General features: G+C 41.8%; 1 protein-coding gene across 7 annotated transcripts; it reads right to left on the minus strand.

Moving 5' to 3' along the window:
- Window positions 1-831: 831 nt before the first annotated feature.
- HNRNPA3 (heterogeneous nuclear ribonucleoprotein A3) lies at window positions 832-18,148 on the minus strand. 7 transcript variants are annotated; one of them, XR_014590500.1, is made up of 14 exons: window positions 18,046-18,148; window positions 14,123-14,233; window positions 13,621-13,644; window positions 9,841-9,963; window positions 9,606-9,752; window positions 9,314-9,524; window positions 9,039-9,128; window positions 8,871-8,978; window positions 8,639-8,719; window positions 7,787-7,933; window positions 6,848-6,973; window positions 6,689-6,760; window positions 3,567-3,641; window positions 832-1,373 (listed from the first exon to the last, which is right to left on the minus strand). XR_014590500.1 is itself a non-coding variant. In XM_083864828.1 (13 exons), exons 2-12 carry the CDS (start codon window positions 14,186-14,188, stop codon window positions 6,708-6,710), a joined length of 1,176 nt encoding a protein of 391 aa, XP_083720954.1. In that variant the 5' UTR covers window positions 14,189-14,233; window positions 18,046-18,148; the 3' UTR covers window positions 2,551-3,641; window positions 6,689-6,707. The 7 variants fall into 7 exon arrangements, 6 of the variants coding, with proteins under 6 accessions (XP_083720954.1, XP_083720955.1, XP_083720952.1 ...); XM_083864828.1 differs by lacking the exon at window positions 832-1,373 and having other exon boundaries at window positions 2,551-3,641; XM_083864829.1 differs by lacking the exons at window positions 832-1,373; window positions 3,567-3,641 and adding an exon at window positions 4,193-6,602 and having other exon boundaries at window positions 8,871-8,963.
- Between the last annotated feature and the right edge of the window lie 709 nt (window positions 18,149-18,857).

Here is an 18,857-nt window from a genome sequence, read left to right on the forward strand (position 1 = left end):
CTATTTTTCCTTCCGATGCTGTTAAAATGTGCCTCCCAGCCTTGCTACCAGCACTGCTCAGGAAGGAACATCCCCAGCAGTTACCAAGCCTGGGCAGGCACTGAGGGAATGCAACACTACTGCCACTTAAAGCAAAAGGACTAATCCATATTTGAAGATGGCAATTTTAGAGCATAGGCATCAAGGAGAAAGCACACCCAGCCATGGCCCTGGACAGCCTTTCAACACTGATACAGTAACTCTTACACAGGCAGGGGCTGATGGCAGAGCATGGAGCACCTAAAAAGCTCCTAGGTTCCCCATGCCATTAACTATGCTATCAAATGTCTATCAGAGAAAATTCCCTCTACAGCTGCAATATAAATACTTTTAATTACAAATTGGCTGTAAAACAGACATCTCAGTAAACTCCTGCTCTGCATTTCCATTTGTTCCTTAATTTGTTCACTGATGTGAAAGCCAAAGGCAAACAGCAGCCTTACAGCCTTTGCAGGGCTTGCTGTACTTGTACCATCCATTTGTCTAAAGCATAATACTTCTTCCAATACCAAAACAAAAGTGCAACAACAAGAAACCCGCAGTTAACACAGCAGCCTTGTTTGAATTTCATCAGGTACAGAATCAGTCTGAAGTAACTTGATATGTGACAACTTTCGTTCAGTTTAAACCAGTGTTCTTCACATCAACACAGTGTGTGCGGCTCTCACATCAAATCCCCCAACATCATTAAGGGAAAAAAAAAATCCACACTACTCATACATATAAAAACATCAGATTGCAAAGTATATAACCTTCATTTTATTATTATTACTGAAGTACACAGTATGTTCCCAAACCTGAGGAACTAGTGACATTGCCAAGTCAAAAGCATCACAATGCTGACCTCACACTTACAAGCTGCCACGTGGATTTAAAAGTATTAAGAATAAAGCTCAAAAGCTGGCCTGAAGCAAGGATTTTTGGCTTGCAGTCCTAAGTTGGAAAGATGGTCCTGTAAGAAAATGTGTTGCAGTAATTCTAGACCACTCTGTTCTTCACAGCACTAAAAAAAGGTGATGCTAACGCATTTTAGATTGTAAGTCATTTGACAACATACACTTTATTCTGATACAAAATTGAAATATTTTAACAAATTTCAATCCATTATGGACTATACTGAAATTTTAAATTTCCAGCTATTTTAACTTGTTCAACCACAAGTTTCAAGATGTGAGCACACTAGCACCATTGCTCTCGAAGTCTTTGCCAGTTACACAATTTTATTCTGTTTCCAATCTTGCGATATTATCTTCTACATGAAGGCCATTTTTTCTTCTATGGAGATACTTGGATTACTTTAGTTCAGGAAAAAGCTAATACAGAGAGATGTCAACCTGTAGCACCCACAGCAGAAAAAGAATCATCCATCAGATATGAGAATTTCAGTGATACCCAAGATCTTACATGCTCCACACAATTTAAGATAGACACACTTGTCAGAGACCACACACTGATTTAAGAATATTCCACCTTAGTGTAGACAGTACATGAAAACACATTCATGTCTTAAACACAGGAACCAAAGACAGCACGTCAGTACATCACACAATCAATGCTTGAAAAGATTAGGAACCTTAAGTATTGAAAGGATACCAAGAAGCTGTGTTTAATTTCAGTTTTATGTAATGGCATAGTTGCCTCCATCAATCTGGGCTGCTTTTGGGGAACCCCTTTTCCCTATGTGGAAGTATCATTTTTGTTATTAAATAAATTTCTGTACAACTGCAGCTTAGGGACCAATGCTTTGCATCCTTTACATCCCCATCTCCATTTAAAGCTCCTATTTTCAACGAAGTCAGTAAACAAAAACATGGCCATGAAACAGTGCTCTAAACTCCTTAAAGTGCTCTTGGACAGAGATAAAATTAACCAAGTACTCCTTTAAGAATGTGTTTGTTTTGGTCAAAGTTATTTCTGAACAGATTTGTCTATAAATAACTAAATTTAAGCAAATTAGTCTTAACAAGAGTGTTCTAAATCAAACTGTGAAAATAATTCTAACAGTGATTATCTATTTCTGTATGTGGTGCAAAAAGACCCATCCAGAGCACAGAACAAGTCTGCAGCAACGGGGAATCCTCATGTTAAGGAAAGGTAGAGCTTCACTCTATACACAGGCCTAGTAGCAAGGCAAACTACAGTTTTTGTTAAAAATTAATTTTGTTAAAACATTTTCAAAATTTTACTGTTAAAAAAGTCCAAAGACCACTGCAAGTGCAAGAGCATTTGCCTGCAGCTGAGGGGTAATGCTGTTCCCTATTACCTGTTGCTGCACAGATGCCTGTGGGAGCTTTGCCAAGCAGAGCAAAAGCACAGCTTTCCCACTTTTAGGGCTAAGAAAATAAGCTTGTCACCTCAGCAACAAGCTGGCACATTACACCAAGGCAACGTGACTGTACTGCTGGAGTTTCACACTTAGGCTCAACCTTGGCTACACACAAACTTGTCTCAATTTTTTTTTTTTTTTTTTTTTTTTTTTTTTTTTTAATATATGCAGTTATCATGAGATTTTCAATTAAATACCTTCTGATTTTATGAAAGTCTTTGTATGCTACTTCCATATTAAATTTTATTGTGTTTTACAAAGTCAGGAATTACTTTCTGGGAGTCTACAGGCAGCAGGTAAAAAAGTTCAAGTACTTGAAACAGCTTGTGAACATGCCTCTGATTGGGCAGGCTCCATTTGACTGCTTTCAGAGCAACTGAAGTATAACCAACACTAAAATAGAAATTGACTTCCTAAGAATGCTCAGGCATGTATTGGGAAGTTTAAATAGGCGCTGAAGTATTTTATAAAAGGACCTGTAACAATCAAAGTTGCAGAAAGGAAATAATACATGTTCCAAGACTTAATATGTGTTCCATTCCGCACAAAAATCAAGGTTCCATGAGAGGTTTTTGTTGCCATTCAATTTGCCTGTATAAATGCCATTGTGATTGCAGCTGGGTATCATGTGACAGTAGCCTCAACTATCCTGGCCTGAAAGCACCCAGAATCTGAAAGGGAGCTCTTTGATTTGTACACATAAATACAACATCGCCTGGTAAGCCAAGATCCACTACCTAGGAGGGAAATCCCAGCTTGCACCAACACCAAGCTCCCTCCAGAACAGGAGCAGCAGCAGCAAGCAGGTCACACTCCGGCTGAGAACTGAAGAACCACTTCAGTGTCACTGCCTTTCTGGGCTTCTCTGGGCCACCTCTTTCCATGACCAAGGCACAGAACAATTTCCCCCCACCCTCCACTCCAGCACACTCCCCAGTAACCAAAACATTATTTCAAAACATCAACTTGTCTTGTTGATCTCAGACACGAAGCAATTCTCTATCTGCCAGGAACAAGAGATTCTTGAATAGAAATTGTGCCAGCAAGCAGCCCTCATCCAGAACAGGAAACACTGGATGACATATGCTGGAATATTTGCTGCTTAGTACTTATGATTTCACTTGATATTAAAAGACTGTCAAAGGAAAACCTAGAAGGAAATAAGGGTTAAACACATTTTACTATACACTACAAATCTTACCCAGTCAGAAACCTTCATTTGAAGAGGATGTGCAAGACATTCCCCATTTTGTCAAGCAGCAGCTTCTCATTCAACCTGAAAATTAAAAAAATTACTCTTACCTTGTTTAAAAATCTCCCACCACTCTTTATAATTCATGAAAAATTTTAAAGGCAAACCTTACCTATGCTCATTGCCCTTCCTTTCAGGTCTAAATGCTAGACCTATTGATTTTGAGTCAACTCAAGTAGCTATCACTCAGGGAGGTTCCAAAAGGTGAAGAACTCTTGCTAGACTTTCTTCGATATTTCAGCTGTGATAAGCAGATTTAACTAGCCTTGGGATAGCTGCTCACTATCAGCACAGTATCTTATTCCTTCACTTTTCTGGAAGTTGAAGCTGTTGCTCCTGCTGCCTTGTCATTCTTTAATTAGGCTGACTTCTCCATACTCAATAGGCTGCTGAAGTCCTGTCTTACGAGTCTCCTTAGCAATGTATGGATCAAGGAAGTACATCCTAGGTTCTGTAAAGCTGGCGGATCACTGTCCTCATGGCTTACACTGTTCCACGTCACAAACAACAGCTAAGCTACCCCACCCACCTACAAAGCGGTCACTTACATCCATCTCTTAAAGGTTGCATACAGATCTTGTTCATAAAGTTTATTATGACACTATTTTTCAAAGTTAACATTGTAGTCACAGTACAGCTACAAGAGGCCCTGTTAAAAAGAACACTGTCAATACATTCTAAAAAAATTTAGAAATACCAGATTGTCAGAAGGGACATCAACCCCATCCTCCAGTTGTCCCTGCAACCAGATGCAGGCCCCAGGTGCAAGTCTACACATCTTCTAGCGTAGTAACGTACAAAGCAAGTCAGTAGTTAGGTGTCTCACTCCCTAGTGAGTTGTGGTTTAGTTTCCCATGTTTTCAAACTCCAAATGGGTTGTTTAAAAAATGCCTTTATTGAAGACAGCTTTATCCCCCCCACCCCAAGCCCAAATGCACACATACAACAACAGAAGCGTTCACTAAACCACCAATTCTTGCTTTAACTTCTGAGATCTTTCAGAACTCCACAGACAATAAGCAGACTTTGAAGTCCATTTTGGAGGCTACCATCTTGACACTGGTTCCTTGTTTTAGCGTACTGCAGTCTAAATACACTCCAATAACAGCATTTAAATAACATGTTTAATTTTTTTCAAACAACACACTTATTTTTCTACCACTTCTTAAAAATTATAATCCATTATTAATATGACTGATTATGCCTTAAGCCATTTCATACATCTTTGCAGATTCATTCCTACACTGGAATTGCATTTACCTTATACTGCACATTGACCCAGAAGTGAAACAGGTGTGAGTAATTCCAATACATACTGCCAAGTGTCTGAGTATTTCTTTTATTGACTGGGTCCCTACTCTTGAGTCTGAATTGACAGCAAGCACTGGCCTGGCAATAATCAAGAGAATTCACATCAGATGAGGGCAGGACAGACTGCAGTGCCTTAATTTGGAGGTCAGAAGTGAGAATGAAGTTCAATTTCTAGCCACATGTACTGGTCAGATTTTCTACTCCACTGCACCAAATCCAGTTTGTAGCACACTATTGTTCTACCTGTGGGAACTCAGGACTGTACCCCTCTAAGTTGCGGGAGTGCTTCTAGTCAGTAAAATACAACTAGATTGTGTTTTTATCTTTGAGCTCTCAGCTGAGCACAGATGTCTTGCCAGGGAAACAGCTCAAGAACTCTACTATTTAAGAGCCCATGGGAAATGGGCTTTTGGAACGCATTACCTGGGACTGTCAGTGATTACACCTGTGCTACCCTTGGCTCCCAGTCAGAAGCACGTGTCCAGAAAATTGCCTAGGGTGCATGCAAGAAAGTATATAGCCATTAAATTATTGAGGAACATACCTATTACTCTCACTATGACACCTCATTTAATTGAAACAGTGCAGTCTGGTGCAAGGGAGAAGGAAATGGGGACAAAGGGGATGAAAATTCCAAGCCACCCTCCCCAAAGTATAGTTTTATTGAAACAGAATCATTGTATATCCCAAGGAAACAGGCACTTGATTCCCCCCACCTTAACTTCTCGGGAATTACAATAAATATAAAGGTAAAAAGCAAATTTTTCTCTCCACCCAAGACTTAAACAACTTCAGTTATCCCTTATACATCTCAAATGAGACGGGAGACAGCTTTCATGTGTCTAAAGTTGGTCTTGTTAAAATATTTATCATGCCTTATTATCTTGAAGCGCTAGTACTAATACAGAACTACAAATTAAAAAAATATGCACAAAGCAAAAAGTAATTTGAAATTTTCATTAAGATAAAGCTTAGTTCTATGATTCACAAACACTAATTTGAGTAACTCAATCCTAGTTATACATCTAAACAAACTATAATGCAACATACAGATGTTTTCCCTCTGTATGCCTATGTAACTCATGTCAATGACAGTTACGTATATACACTGAGACTAGACCCCTTAAGACTGCAAATCAATAGGTGTTTCTATTGTTAACTTTAAATTAATACAAAATAGTAATTGAGAAATGCATTTATCTTCTCTATTAACTAACAAGGAAACACCCTAAACTACATTTCATTTCTGTTATAGAGTTCTCTGTACTAAATGTGGAAAAACTGAACTACACAAATATTGAAAAGTTAAAAATTCATTGATTTGTTTATTCCTGGTACCACTACCACAATTTACAGGGCAATATACCTGATGTAATGGGAAAATAAAAAGAAAAAAGAAAGACAAAGCTACAACAGAGAAAGACCTCAGGAATGTACATCTAATCGACACTACATTGCATGAATCAATAGCTGCACTTTTTGCAAACTGTGGCTATGACAGTCCTGATCAAGAAGGGTTTCCTGTTTAAGCTGCAGTAACTTTTCTGACTATGGATCATCGTTCCTTCTGTGGCAGATTTTACAGTTCCTCTAATTCATTTGGGACGACTGTCTCAAAGTAACCTGCAGCTTTCCTGACAACTCCTCGCTCTCTCTCCTGCTAAGAACTGTAGCCTGTTGAATACAGGATAAGAAAATTATTACTCTCAGTCAACAGTTGTACATTATTAATCATCATTATAAATATACATTACACCTACCCTTTTTCTGGTAGCATTTTTAGAATCTTCTACCACCATAGCCCCCACTTCCACTTCCAGATCCATAGCCACCTACGAAAAACCAGTATGTATATTGAAATATGTGAACCATAAGGGATTTTTAACTCTAAAGTATTTTCTGTATGAAATCATACTTACCACCGTAAGGACTGCCTGAACTTCTGCCACCAAAGCTGCCACCACCTTTCATGGGACCATAGTTAGACTGCTGTTGTCCACTGTAATTGCCAAAATCATTGTAGTTTCCACTTCCACCATAATTACCTGAAACAAGTAATTTATAAAGCCGTGTTTGTTTGGACAGGCCTTAGGACACAAAACTCGCCAAATTACAATATCCAATATAAAAATAAATTGTAGTAGTTCAGAACAGTTTAAGTTCATGTATTTTGATGCTACCTCTACGCAAAAGAATGGTATTGCACATGGTATTGATATTTTTATAATCTGAAATCGGTGTTTTATCAAAGATGAAGCACACATTTGAGTAGGCAATTTGATATTAACCCAATAGGCGGAATTAAGGCCCCCAAAATCAGAAAAACGTGAGTTTTACCATTGTTCTTCTACTGCACAGCTTTGCGTGTGTGACAATAACGTAAATTACAATTTATTTCCTCAAAAAATCGTAGAACTGTAATGGACATGCTGCATACATAGATAAAAAAAGTCTAGTAAGATATACAGTAGTTTTTGCAGCTTAGCTCCCCAAATTTGGGGCAAACAATCAAAAAAGCTTATGCTAATGTGTCGTGTAGTCCTCACAAACGAAGATGTGATCTACATGTTGTGAAGTGGTATTTGACAAAAACATACTTGAAATGGTCAAAACTATTAAAATTCCTGTATTTTGCCTCCACATACAGATTTACAGCCAAAGCTTTTGGAAAAAAATGTATTTCTGGCAAAAGATGTAGTTTATTAAAGCTGATCCACATGAAAAAGAATTTTCCTTATGCAACATGGCCTTCTATGTTAAAACCTAGACATGCAACTAATTTTGTGAATTACTGTATTTCAGGCATTGTGAAATGAAACCTAAGAACCATCGATGTTGAACTAAAGCTGGAATCTTACCACCACCAAAATTTCCTCCTTCATTGTAGCCATCATATCCTCCTCCTCCACCTCCATATCCACCACCAGGGTTTCCATATCCTGGTCCTCCACCACCACCATAACCTCCTCTGCTGCCATAGCCAGGACCACCTCCATAGTTTCCGCCTTTGAATAAAAACAAGAGTCAAACTTAACACAACAAGGCTAAATGCTGGTAAGGAAGGATCCATTTAACAAAAAACCCCAAACCAACACATTTGCACAATAAAAATGTTCCACAGCACTTTCCCTGTATTATATATATTCACTGTGGTTGCGGAGTTGATCTAAACTATTAATTGAGAAAAAACCTCATGCTTATAAAATCAGGATCTAAGTAACTAATTACATGCTACTTCCCTCATCCCTTTTTGCCTTCTGGTAATAGCATCTTTTAGTCTTTTGGTGATTGCTGCATTTCTCTTCAGATGCCTTTTGGATACTCATCCTAACTGCATCATGAAAAAGATAGTACTGAACCACAAGAACTCTTAAGAGTTGACTGAAAACAGTTGTTTACTGCTTTATTCAGTTTTAGTCATCTCAACTGACATCAGACTCTTCACGTAGCTCTCAGTAATAAACAGCTCACTCATGACCTTGTGATGTGAGGTTTTTTAAAGGGTAAATACAGACGAGTATTTTTTCCATACATCATTTTGTGGGAAGAACAAAAAAAGTTAATTCTTCACAGCTCTACAATGTAGACAACTTCATTTTCATTATTGCTATTATCACCCTATCACCAAAATAGACTTTGCTTCCAAAGTGAAGGCAAAACTTACAGCTGGTTCTAACATTGGGGAAAAAGGAAGTGAACAATACACTTACCATCACCAAATCCATTGTATCCGTCACCACCCCCAAAGCTTCCTCTGCTCCCACCACCGCCACCACCACCCCCATAGCCTCCTAGAACACAAAACAAACGAGAATGTTTTCCTGAACAATCATATCAAGTGTTTAAGCCAATTGACACAGGAAATTAAAAATAAATAAATAAATAAAAAATACATAAACCAAAATGTAAATCACATTCTGTATTAATATTCCAGCCATTTACCTCTCCCACCGAAGTTTCCTCCTCGGCCGAAGTTCCCTCCACCGCCTCCAAAGTTTCCACGGCCCATGAAGTTGCCTGAGCCACCCCCACGACCTACAAAATATTTCACTTGAATTACATTAATTGAAAACCTGTTACACGAAATAGCTATGCACAACTACAACTCACCTCTCTGAGAGCTGGCAGTCTGCATCTCTTGTTTTGAGAGTGCTTTTTTCACTTCACAGTTGTGTCCATTTATAGTATGGTATTTCTGAACTACAGAAAATAGCGAAAAAGTTACTGTAAGGCACGTGCACACTTTGAAACGCAACATTAAATCAACCTCATCCCTCAAAATAATAAAGCAGCTGATTACACAATCATCTCATTCCACACACTGCTCTTTTGAAACCTTAACACTTTTACTTTCCAAGTCATTTTTCCCTAAAGAGCTTACATACCAACAATTTTATCAACTGTATCATGATCATCGAAAGTTACAAAAGCGAAGCCTCTCTTCTTTCCGCTCTGTCTGTCTTCCATGACCTCTATGGTTTCAATCTTGCCATATTTTTCAAAGTACTCCCTTAAATTATATTCTTCTGTATCTTCTTTAATTCCACCAACAAATATCTTCTTTACTGTGAGGTGTGCCCCAGGCTTTACAGAATCCTGCAATGCCAAAAACGACATTAAGTGCTTAAAGCAGTAAGTAAAGATGAGGATATGTGGTTAACTGGAACAATAACTCACCTCCCTTGAAACTGCTCTCTTTGGTTCAACCACACGTCCGTCAACCTTATGTGGTCGAGCGCTCATGGCGGCATCCACCTCCTCCACGCAGGAATAAGTCACAAAGCCAAAGCCTCTGGAACGTTTTGTTTGTGGGTCTCTCATCACCTGCAAACACACAAGGAGGTACTCCGCATTTCCACGCTACTTAAAGTACTTAATGCTTTCTAAAGCAAACTAATAATAGAGACTTTACCACACAGTCCGTGAGTGTGCCCCATTTCTCAAAGTGCTCTCTCAAGCTATCATCTGTTGTCTCGAAGCTCAGACCTCCAATGAACAGCTTTCTCAACTGCTCTGGCTCCTTTGGCTCATGGCCCTACAAAATCAAAAAATCATAAACACATTTTGAATACAAAACACAGAATTAAAATTTCACTGAATTACTAGAAATTATCTGTGCACATTATACTACAAATAGGTGAAATACATTTACATAAAAACAATGACTTCTAATGGGTTTAGACGGCAGAATAGTAAACAGTTAATGAGATGTGATTTTAATTAAAACACTAACAACTTAAAGAGCGTTCCAATGCAAACAGTAAAGAGATTTCAATATACTAAGTAACTTAGTTGCTCCCCACCACCCAGAAGTTCATTCTTGCTGTACCTATATTTGAGCTGCAGATCGCGCTGTAGGGACTGGGGATGAAGCACTGCTAGAAAAAGGGAAGTTCTAACACTTTATGAAGCATAAATATGCAGAACTACAAAATATTTAAGAATGCAGTATACAAGAAAAAAAAGGTTCCTGGCAGGCTGAGTGTCTACTCTTTAGAGACATCCATTTTGAACGGCTACTTTTATGCATTTTTATGAAACATATTAATGATAAATTCCTTGAAATTACAAATGCTGTACTTTGGTAGTTTTATTATTGGAGTACACACAAGCAAGAAAGTGCAAATACATATGTGGATTTTAGTGTTATGGGAAATATCTTTTAAATGCAAAACATGGACTTATGTCTTACAGACAAAAAATGTCATGAGTAACAACCCAATGACCAGTAGTGGGTACAACTACTGGAATGAGATTGGTAATTTAGCAAACATCGCAGAACAAGCAAGTTTAATAGCTCTTGGTAACAGTCTCTATATATGACCAGTCACATTTTAAAAGGCGCAAATTTGCAGATCCCAGTTTTCTATCACATGACTGAAATGGGCTTAAGAGTACAATTGTGTTTCTGCTGTGTTTCAGTGCGGCACCTTTTTAGCAGACAGGGAATTTCCCCATACATTTGACAAGGACTTCACAAAAAATCGTTTCACAATTGCCGCTGTCAGGGAAGTCTTAAAAAAAGCAACCAAATTAAAATCTCATTTAGCAAGTGGGTACTTTTGTGCATGGAAAACCCTCCACAAGGTGCTGGCTGCATATGCTGCAGTTCTGCAGCATGAGTGTTCAACAGGCTTCACTGTTTCTGCTGCAGTGCATTAAACCAGACTAGACGCAGCATTATCCTGAGAACTGCATAAAAACAGCCACAGACTTCTATCTGTAGACATTTTGCTTCAAATCTGCTTTAACCTCTGTCACACTTCTAGGGTTGGCCAGGAAGGCTCAAGCCCCTTTGAGTGAGAGTTTTTGTATTATACAGTGATTTAGCAAACTGTTGGTTTATAATACTCAAGTTGTACTACAGCAAACAGTAACTAAGATTATGAAAAGCTGTCTGGGAAGTAAATCCCTGCCCTTACACCTACTGAATTTTGTTAGAAAGAAGCCCAGCATACTTGACAACAGCCTTCTATTTCAGGCTTTGTTACCTCAGGATCATCATGGTCCCGTGACTACAAAGTAAAGCTTCTGGTGTGTTTAAAGTGGTCCATACTATGGAGGTGTTTAAAAAAAACAACCACCCTTTTCACTACATTGAAACTTTAATTTTATACAATTACACACCTACTGCATATAGAAACTGCTTTAGGTCAAGTGTTGTTATCTGTTGCTAATTGCAATTTTTATAATCTACTGACAATTTTTAGTTGAGTTACATTAAAGCTGGGAACACCGAGTGTTTCAAATTCTACACATATTGGAAGAAATTTATTATGTAAAACCGTGAAGTTTAGACTCCTCCAAAATCAGAAACCTATGTAAGGAAAAACTGCACAGACTATTTACAGTTCTCTGATACTACTCAAAGCTACTAGGGTTTGCATCTCACAACTCAGAGTACTTTTACCTGAAAAGAATGACCACAGAATTTTTTAGGTATGGGAAAGTTAAGTTCTTTTCTGCTTATTGTTATTATGTGACGAGAACTAACATTCTCATACAGCAGGATGAACATCTGCTGTTACACCTGCTCTTTGCTACTGGACAGAAAATTATCCTTAGAACACATACACATTATAAGAACTCTGTGCAAAAATAGAAGGCAATGTTTTCTTAGAGAACTAGGGAACCGGTTTTTTTAGGCAATTTGTTCTCACTGGGGTTTTCAGAGTGCTGTCCTCTATCATACCAGATGCTGTTTCTCAGTTGTTCTGCTGCGATTTATTGTTAACAGCACTCTCTGCTGCACAGACAATCCTGCAGAACACATCTCTCCCTCAGTGTAACTTCCCTGCTCTGTCAGAATCAGCCTGTCTCCTACTCAGCTGACGCGCAGGAGAGCACGCCATTTTGCAGCACTCCTCTGGTAGTAGCGGGAAGAACATCTGCAAGACTGGCCGGCCTGCCTTTAGTCGGCGAGACACTGGTTCTCTCCCTAAGGTGTCCAAGGGGCACCCAGACACATTTCAAGGCTCTAAGGAGGCGGAGAACTTTCCCTCTGCCCCGACTTTGGCGCTCCCCCCGTAGAGCTGCAGCGCTGCGCGGGCCGGGCCGCCTCCATTTTGTGCTCAGCCGCGGCCGCCGCGCCAATATGGAGCCGGGGGCGGGGCGCGGGCCGAGCCGCAGTGGCGCCATGGGCGGGGCCCGGCCCGCGGGGCCCTGCGCTCACCGCCAGCCGCCGGCACAACCGCCCCGCTGCCTCCCCGGCCCTACCCAATCCCCACCGCCCGGCGCAGCCTAACTGTACCTCTCGCCTAAAACGGGGAGGGAAGATGGCAGCTAGAACCCTCTGGGATTCCTGCAAACATCCTCATTTTCGCAGAAATCCCAACACCTTTTGAGACAACGCTGCTGCAGATACACACTACTTCTATGCTGAGGTTGCCATCAACTGAAACTTCCTGCAGCAACAGTTTTGAATTATCAGCCTTTTGGAGTTGCAGTATTTCTCTCTAAAGGCAGTTTTTGGGTGGAGCTCTCCCAGGCATTCCACCTCTGAGCAGCAGCAAGTGTCCACAAAATGCCTGTCACCAAATCTACCCTCAGCTGTGGCTGCACCTGAGACCACCCTGTCCCTAGGCAGCAGAATCCTAGACTGTCTTCTGAAACAGAAAAGCTTACAGGCAACTAGGGCCTCAGCAATTTTCCCTGAGAAACTTGTTCTCTAGAAACTCAAACACTTTTAAGATCATTGCAGGGCAATCTGCTTTTGTGAACTACAAGAGCTTATTTAGTATGCGGCTGATCGACCCCAGTTACACTCGATTCAAAGTCCAAATGAGTGAGAGTTTCAACATTCCTTCCAAAAGAACTTTACACGCCGTACTTCAATACAAAATAACCATACACTACCAGACACATGCAACTCCGACAAGGTTTGTTTGCAATTCAAGTGTATAGGCCCTTGCAGTAGTGTATCATTCCAGAAAAAAAGTTGGTTTGAACTAGCTAAAATATTCAGGCAACCTGAAAAAGTAAGGTTAGAAAGCAAACAAATCTGAATAAACAAAGAGAAAATGCCTCCATTACAAGCTATATAATCATGTGTAATACCCTTCTTGCTGATCTTAAAATTATTTTCTGAAGGGTATTAAGATCTTTCCCCCCTCCCACTTCCACACCCTGCCCCAAAAGTAACTAGCTCCCATCCTCCCAAAAACAGCCCCAACATCTTCTCTATACTACGCACCTTATTCAGTCTACGGTATTTCTGCTAGAAGCAAAAGAAAACAGTTATTTTTACTTAGTACAGCTCGCTTTCATTTGCAGTGACTATCAGGCAACCATTTTTACTTAAAAAAAAAAAGAGAAAAAAAAGGAAGAAAAGAAAATAGGAACCTGTCTTCATGCCCACTAAAAACAGGACTTTGAAGGTAGGAAGTAATCAAGTTCCTGCTGATACTCTGAGGATGCATGAATTTCTTAGTAATTACACCTTGCTTTAATCAGAAACATATATTTATTCAGTTTTGTAAAAACAGAAAGCTAGACAAGCAAAATTTCCCCATTACGCTTAATACCCCACCCCTTAAAACTGTAAGTAAAACACTGCAGTTTAAAGTTACTCCGCTAATACGGGGATGAAGAAGGTAGAAAAAAAAATTAATATATCAGAAATGGTTAACTTGTGGGGTTTTTTCATCTTTCCCTCTTAAAACTACTTTTTTTACTAGAAACACCCATCCTCTCACCTGTGAGGATCGTCTTCCTTTCCTCTTGTACTCTTCCACTTCTCTCTCTTCCTTAATAGCAGCCATTTTGGAAGGTACTCTAACTCGGCCTTTCTTTTAGATCTAGGAAACCTAGAAAACAGGTTGGATAAGTCAGTACTTACCCCAGTTCCTGGGACACGGGGCCTTGTCTGGCTGCAATGAACAGGTGTGGCTTTACAAGAAGAAATGGGTGAAAGTAGAAAAAAAAAAAATCCCAGAAGTATTTAGGGGTAGAATAAAAAGTCTCAGCCTACTCAGGTAATGATTAAAAAGGGGTGTAAAGGCAACATCTGCTATCTCAGTCAAGCTCACTTTACAAACTAATACTAAAATCTGTAGCAAACCTTTATCTATTACTGTCTGACAAAACTATAGTGAATACAACTGACACACAGCACATTCCACCTTCAATACCCAAACCCACTACATAAATTCTGCTTCTCTGGATTTTTAAGCCCTAAAACATGGAACATTTTGCAAATACCGCTTATTAGAACTTCCTGATGTGTAACCTCTTAGTATTCAGGTATCCAGCAGTGTGGAACACTAGAGAATGTCTTGCACCGTTCCTGTATTAAAAAATACTTTCCACTAATAGTGAAAGAAGCCCTTACTGCAGCTACCTTGGAACATCAGAACTGCTGGTCCTCAGGAGATTACAGCACTGGGCATCTACGTTATTTTTGCTTCCATGTATTTGATTACTGCCCTGTACTATGTAATGTATGTACCATTACAAATAGGAACCTCTTCCACAAGGTAAGTTCAGTGAATGAACCTGCATCTACACATTTAAACAAAAAAACCCAAACCAAAATAAAAAGTCATGTTCCCTTTAGCCTTTTTTCTATAAAATTTTCTAGGATCCTTCAGTTAGTCCTAGTATTAATTGACCTTTGGTCAATATTCATTACTACTTTGGATGTTTCTTGAAGCTTTACTACAGTAGCCAAAATGCAATACTCCTAACTACCTACCGTACTTCAGTAATACTATACTTGTGCATTTAAAAGCATACATGTTTACAAGATGAGGAGTACTACTGTGAGGAGTTTGTTTGTTTGGGTTGTGGAGTTTTATTTTTAAAGTTTTCCTCCTCCAAATTTTGTCCCTGTTTATGGAAAGAGAGGCACATCACTACTGATGAGCAGTATATGCTGCTACTCAAAGTGGAAATTCTTTAACATAACTTCATGTTAAAATCCAGCTTCAAATTAAACTCAATTGTGAAGTCATGAGTATCACATTTTAATGCATGAAAATTTTAAAGGTTTTTTAAAGTAACATCCAAGTGTTTGCGTTACATTCAGTTCCTCTCTATACAGTGCTAAACCTGCTCTTGAAATCTTTTAAATCAAACATCAGTTTAAGAGGTATTACGATAGTAAGTACTTCAACTGAGCTGTTCAGTTTTTTAAATCGCGTCAGGAAGGTATGAAACAGAACATTAACACTTCAAGGGTTTTCTGCAAACTAGCTGTTTGGCAAACTAAAGCTTTAGGAATTGTTAGGGTGGAAACAGATAAGGTTATTTAAATGCCTTTTCAAAGTAATGAAAAGTATAAATCTCTTTCTGAAGCTGCCACTTGCTGCTTTCCCCAGCGAGGCTCCACACTGGCCAACATGAAGCTCCTGGGCATGGTCTGTGCCCCAATGGCCTCTGAAGGCCTTGAGGGTTAAAAAGGGAGTTGTCTTCTCACTAATGCACACCATCAGCTCACATGGAACACAGCCCTGCTCAGTCCTATTCCTATTTTGCCTTACAGAAAGTTATCAAGGCTGACACCACTAAATTTTTTAATTCTTATCACCAACAAAATACTCTATTCAACTCTGAATAAAAATATTCAGAATACTTATGTTACTAAATGCTAGTTCAGCTAGAGTTGAGCAATTATATACTGCAACCTAACTACAGAACTTAAACAGTCTCCAAGGAAATCTTTAAATTATAATGATGAAGACGTCCTCAGATCATACTTCATTACTCACAATTCTGTTATATCTTTTATGGGAGAAAAGAAGCTAAGAGACAAACCAGACATTACCAAGATGGAAGCTCACCCATCCAATCACAGAATACTGTGGAAATGCACTGGTCTTTTCTGTAAGCAACTGAAGTTGGACCTGAAGTGCATACAGTAGGTTTTTTTACCAAAACTAGAAGTTAAAGCAGGAAAAAACTGTTTCTTAGTTTTAAGTGTGTTGGCAGTGTATTCCCAACACAAATAGGAACTTGTGCCTGGGAAAAAATCCAAGATATTAGCTTAATGCCTGCCTGATGTGATAGGTTTCCAAGCTTTACTGAACCAATGCTTTGAACACATCACTCCTCTCAGTTATTAAATCTCGAAGCAGCTAAATCAATTTCTTACACAAAAAAGTGGTTTTTTAGCTGCTTTGGTAAGAGATCCAGTTTTCTTCTGTTTTTAACGCAGGAACAGAAACTAGTGTGAGCTGTTCGTTTCCCTGAACTCAGTTTTCTACGGTTTCAGTGAAAGGAGTAAAGATAAAAAATACCACACACCCCAAACCACTCCCCTCCCCCCAAAACCAAAACAAAACAAAAAACCACCCACCAAAACCCGCACTATTTTCGCTTGCTCTGAAACACTTGAGACAAAAATCCTTAGGTTTTGAGGAACTGGAGAATATAACTATTTCTCTCCAGGTCGAGTGAGAATGATTCCTCTATGTTCGTGCAGACCTACCTTTGTGCTGCCCACCAGGATCATGGCACAATGCCACCGAATACCCTGGGTGTTTTGCATGTGCAATTGTGGGAGTGGAGAAAAGGAAAAGAACTCTATAGTTTTCCTTCCCCCACCCCCCGAGGCAGCAAAGGCTCCCAACACGCTTTAACTCCCTCTGGGCGGGGGTGAGAGATGTTAAGGAGGTGCTACAACGTGTAGCAGCATTCCTCTGCGAGATGCGGCTTACTGCCCTAAACGATTTTAGTGCTTCTAAAGTCTGTTTTGAGAAAACCGAGTGTGTAGAAAGAGCTTTAAATACCATCCCTGCTGCACTACTCCGGGTAGCTTACGCTAGAGAGGAGGGGGTAGGCCGGGGAGAGAAGTGGGGAAAGAACACTGGAAGGGCAGAACAATGACGCACGCACGTGTAGGGCTCGCCTTGCCTAGCGCTGCCCGAATACCCGCCCAGGTGTTTTGGTGTCCCCAGGACCGCTGCCGAGGGCTCCGCTGCCCGCAGCCCTGCCCCGGCCCCAGGGCCGGCCCGCTCTCGCCCACGCGCCGGAGCGCTGCGAAATGGCGGCCGCGGCCCGCGGCGGAAGCGCCGCCTCTCCCGCTCCCTCTCTCTTCCTGCCCGCGCCGCCATTGCGGAATAACGCGGCGCGCAGTGGGCACGGAGCGCGGCAGCAACGCTACAAAGAGGCGGCGGCCGCAGGAGCTGCAAGGGGCTCCACGACGCGTTGCCGCCAACCACCCCCTTCCCGCCGCGCTTTCCCGCCCGCGGGCTCGAGCGGAATTGAAGCCGCTCCAGCTCCGCGCGGCGCGGCCGGAGCCGCCTGGCTCCCGCCCCCGCCTCGGCCGCTGGCGGCGAGCCCCGCGCGCAGTTACCTCCATTTTGTGGCCGGGCTGGGCGGCGCAGCGGCAATATGGAGCCGGGCGGGAGAGGAGGGGGCGGCGCGGGGGGTCACGTGGCGGCGAGGCGGGCTCGAGCGGCGCGCGCGCTGCGGCCGTTACCGCTTTTCTTCTCCGGGCCCGCCGCCCATCCCCCCACGGCCTCCTCCTCCCGCCCCCCACCCCCCATCCCGTCCGCGCGCCGCCGGCCCCGCGCGGAGCCTTCCCCGCCGGGAGGGCAGAAAGGGTCGGGAGCGGGGGAAGGCGGGGAGAGGGAAGGTGCGGAGAAGGGTAGGGAGGCGAGGAAAGAGAAGATATCACCGTGCAGGAGTTCAGCGACAGCGCCTTCCCGCCCTGGTCGGTCCCACGCCGGCCGCCGGCCCCGCGCACGAACCGCCGCCCGCTGTGGGGGTGGTGACGCCGGCGCAGCCGCGAATGGCGCGCGGGGCGGCCCCGCCTCCCCTCAGAGGGGCCGCCCCCGCCCCGCCCCGCCCCCGCCGCGCGGCCGGGCCCCAGCGCGGGGGGCCCTGTCAGGGGCGGCCAGGGGCGGCACGGGCGGGCGGCCGTGGGTCCTGCGGAGGGGAGAGGGGGAGGAAATGCTCCGCTCACAGGGGACGGCTGCAGAGTATCAGGGTGTGCCCGAGGTGCACAGGAGCGTCTAAGAGAAGTTATTTGTCTCTGCGTATTGTTTTACGCTGGAGATGCTGCAGGGAGGCAGCTGAAGATTGTCTCTCCAGAGCTCGTTCAGCGCTCACCCTCAGAACTGAGCGTAGCTTAGTCAGTTTCCGGATAAATACTAAACGTGTCCAAGCTGTAAGTTTCACAAGCTTTCCCATTCAGAGGCATGCGTGTAGCTTTTAATGGCGCTTGTTATAAACTAGCATACAGAGTTCAGGAGAAAGTGTATTCTGCGAGAATTTCGTACAGAATGAAGCATAGTTAAGCACATACATTACAAACTTTTCCTTACCAGAAAAATGGCATCAGGAAAAGCAGTGTTATAAAATTCAACTATTAAAGTCAAGGTTTCTTCAGTGTTGGTTATCCTCTCATTAGTACCAGTACCTGTTTTAGTATGATGACCTAACCTTAACAGGAGTTGGCACTTACCCCTTTAAAAATATTTTCATCCT

Source organism: Zosterops lateralis, assembly GCF_965231275.1.
Source record: "Zosterops lateralis genome assembly, chromosome: 7".
Lineage (NCBI taxonomy): Eukaryota > Metazoa > Chordata > Aves > Passeriformes > Zosteropidae > Zosterops > Zosterops lateralis.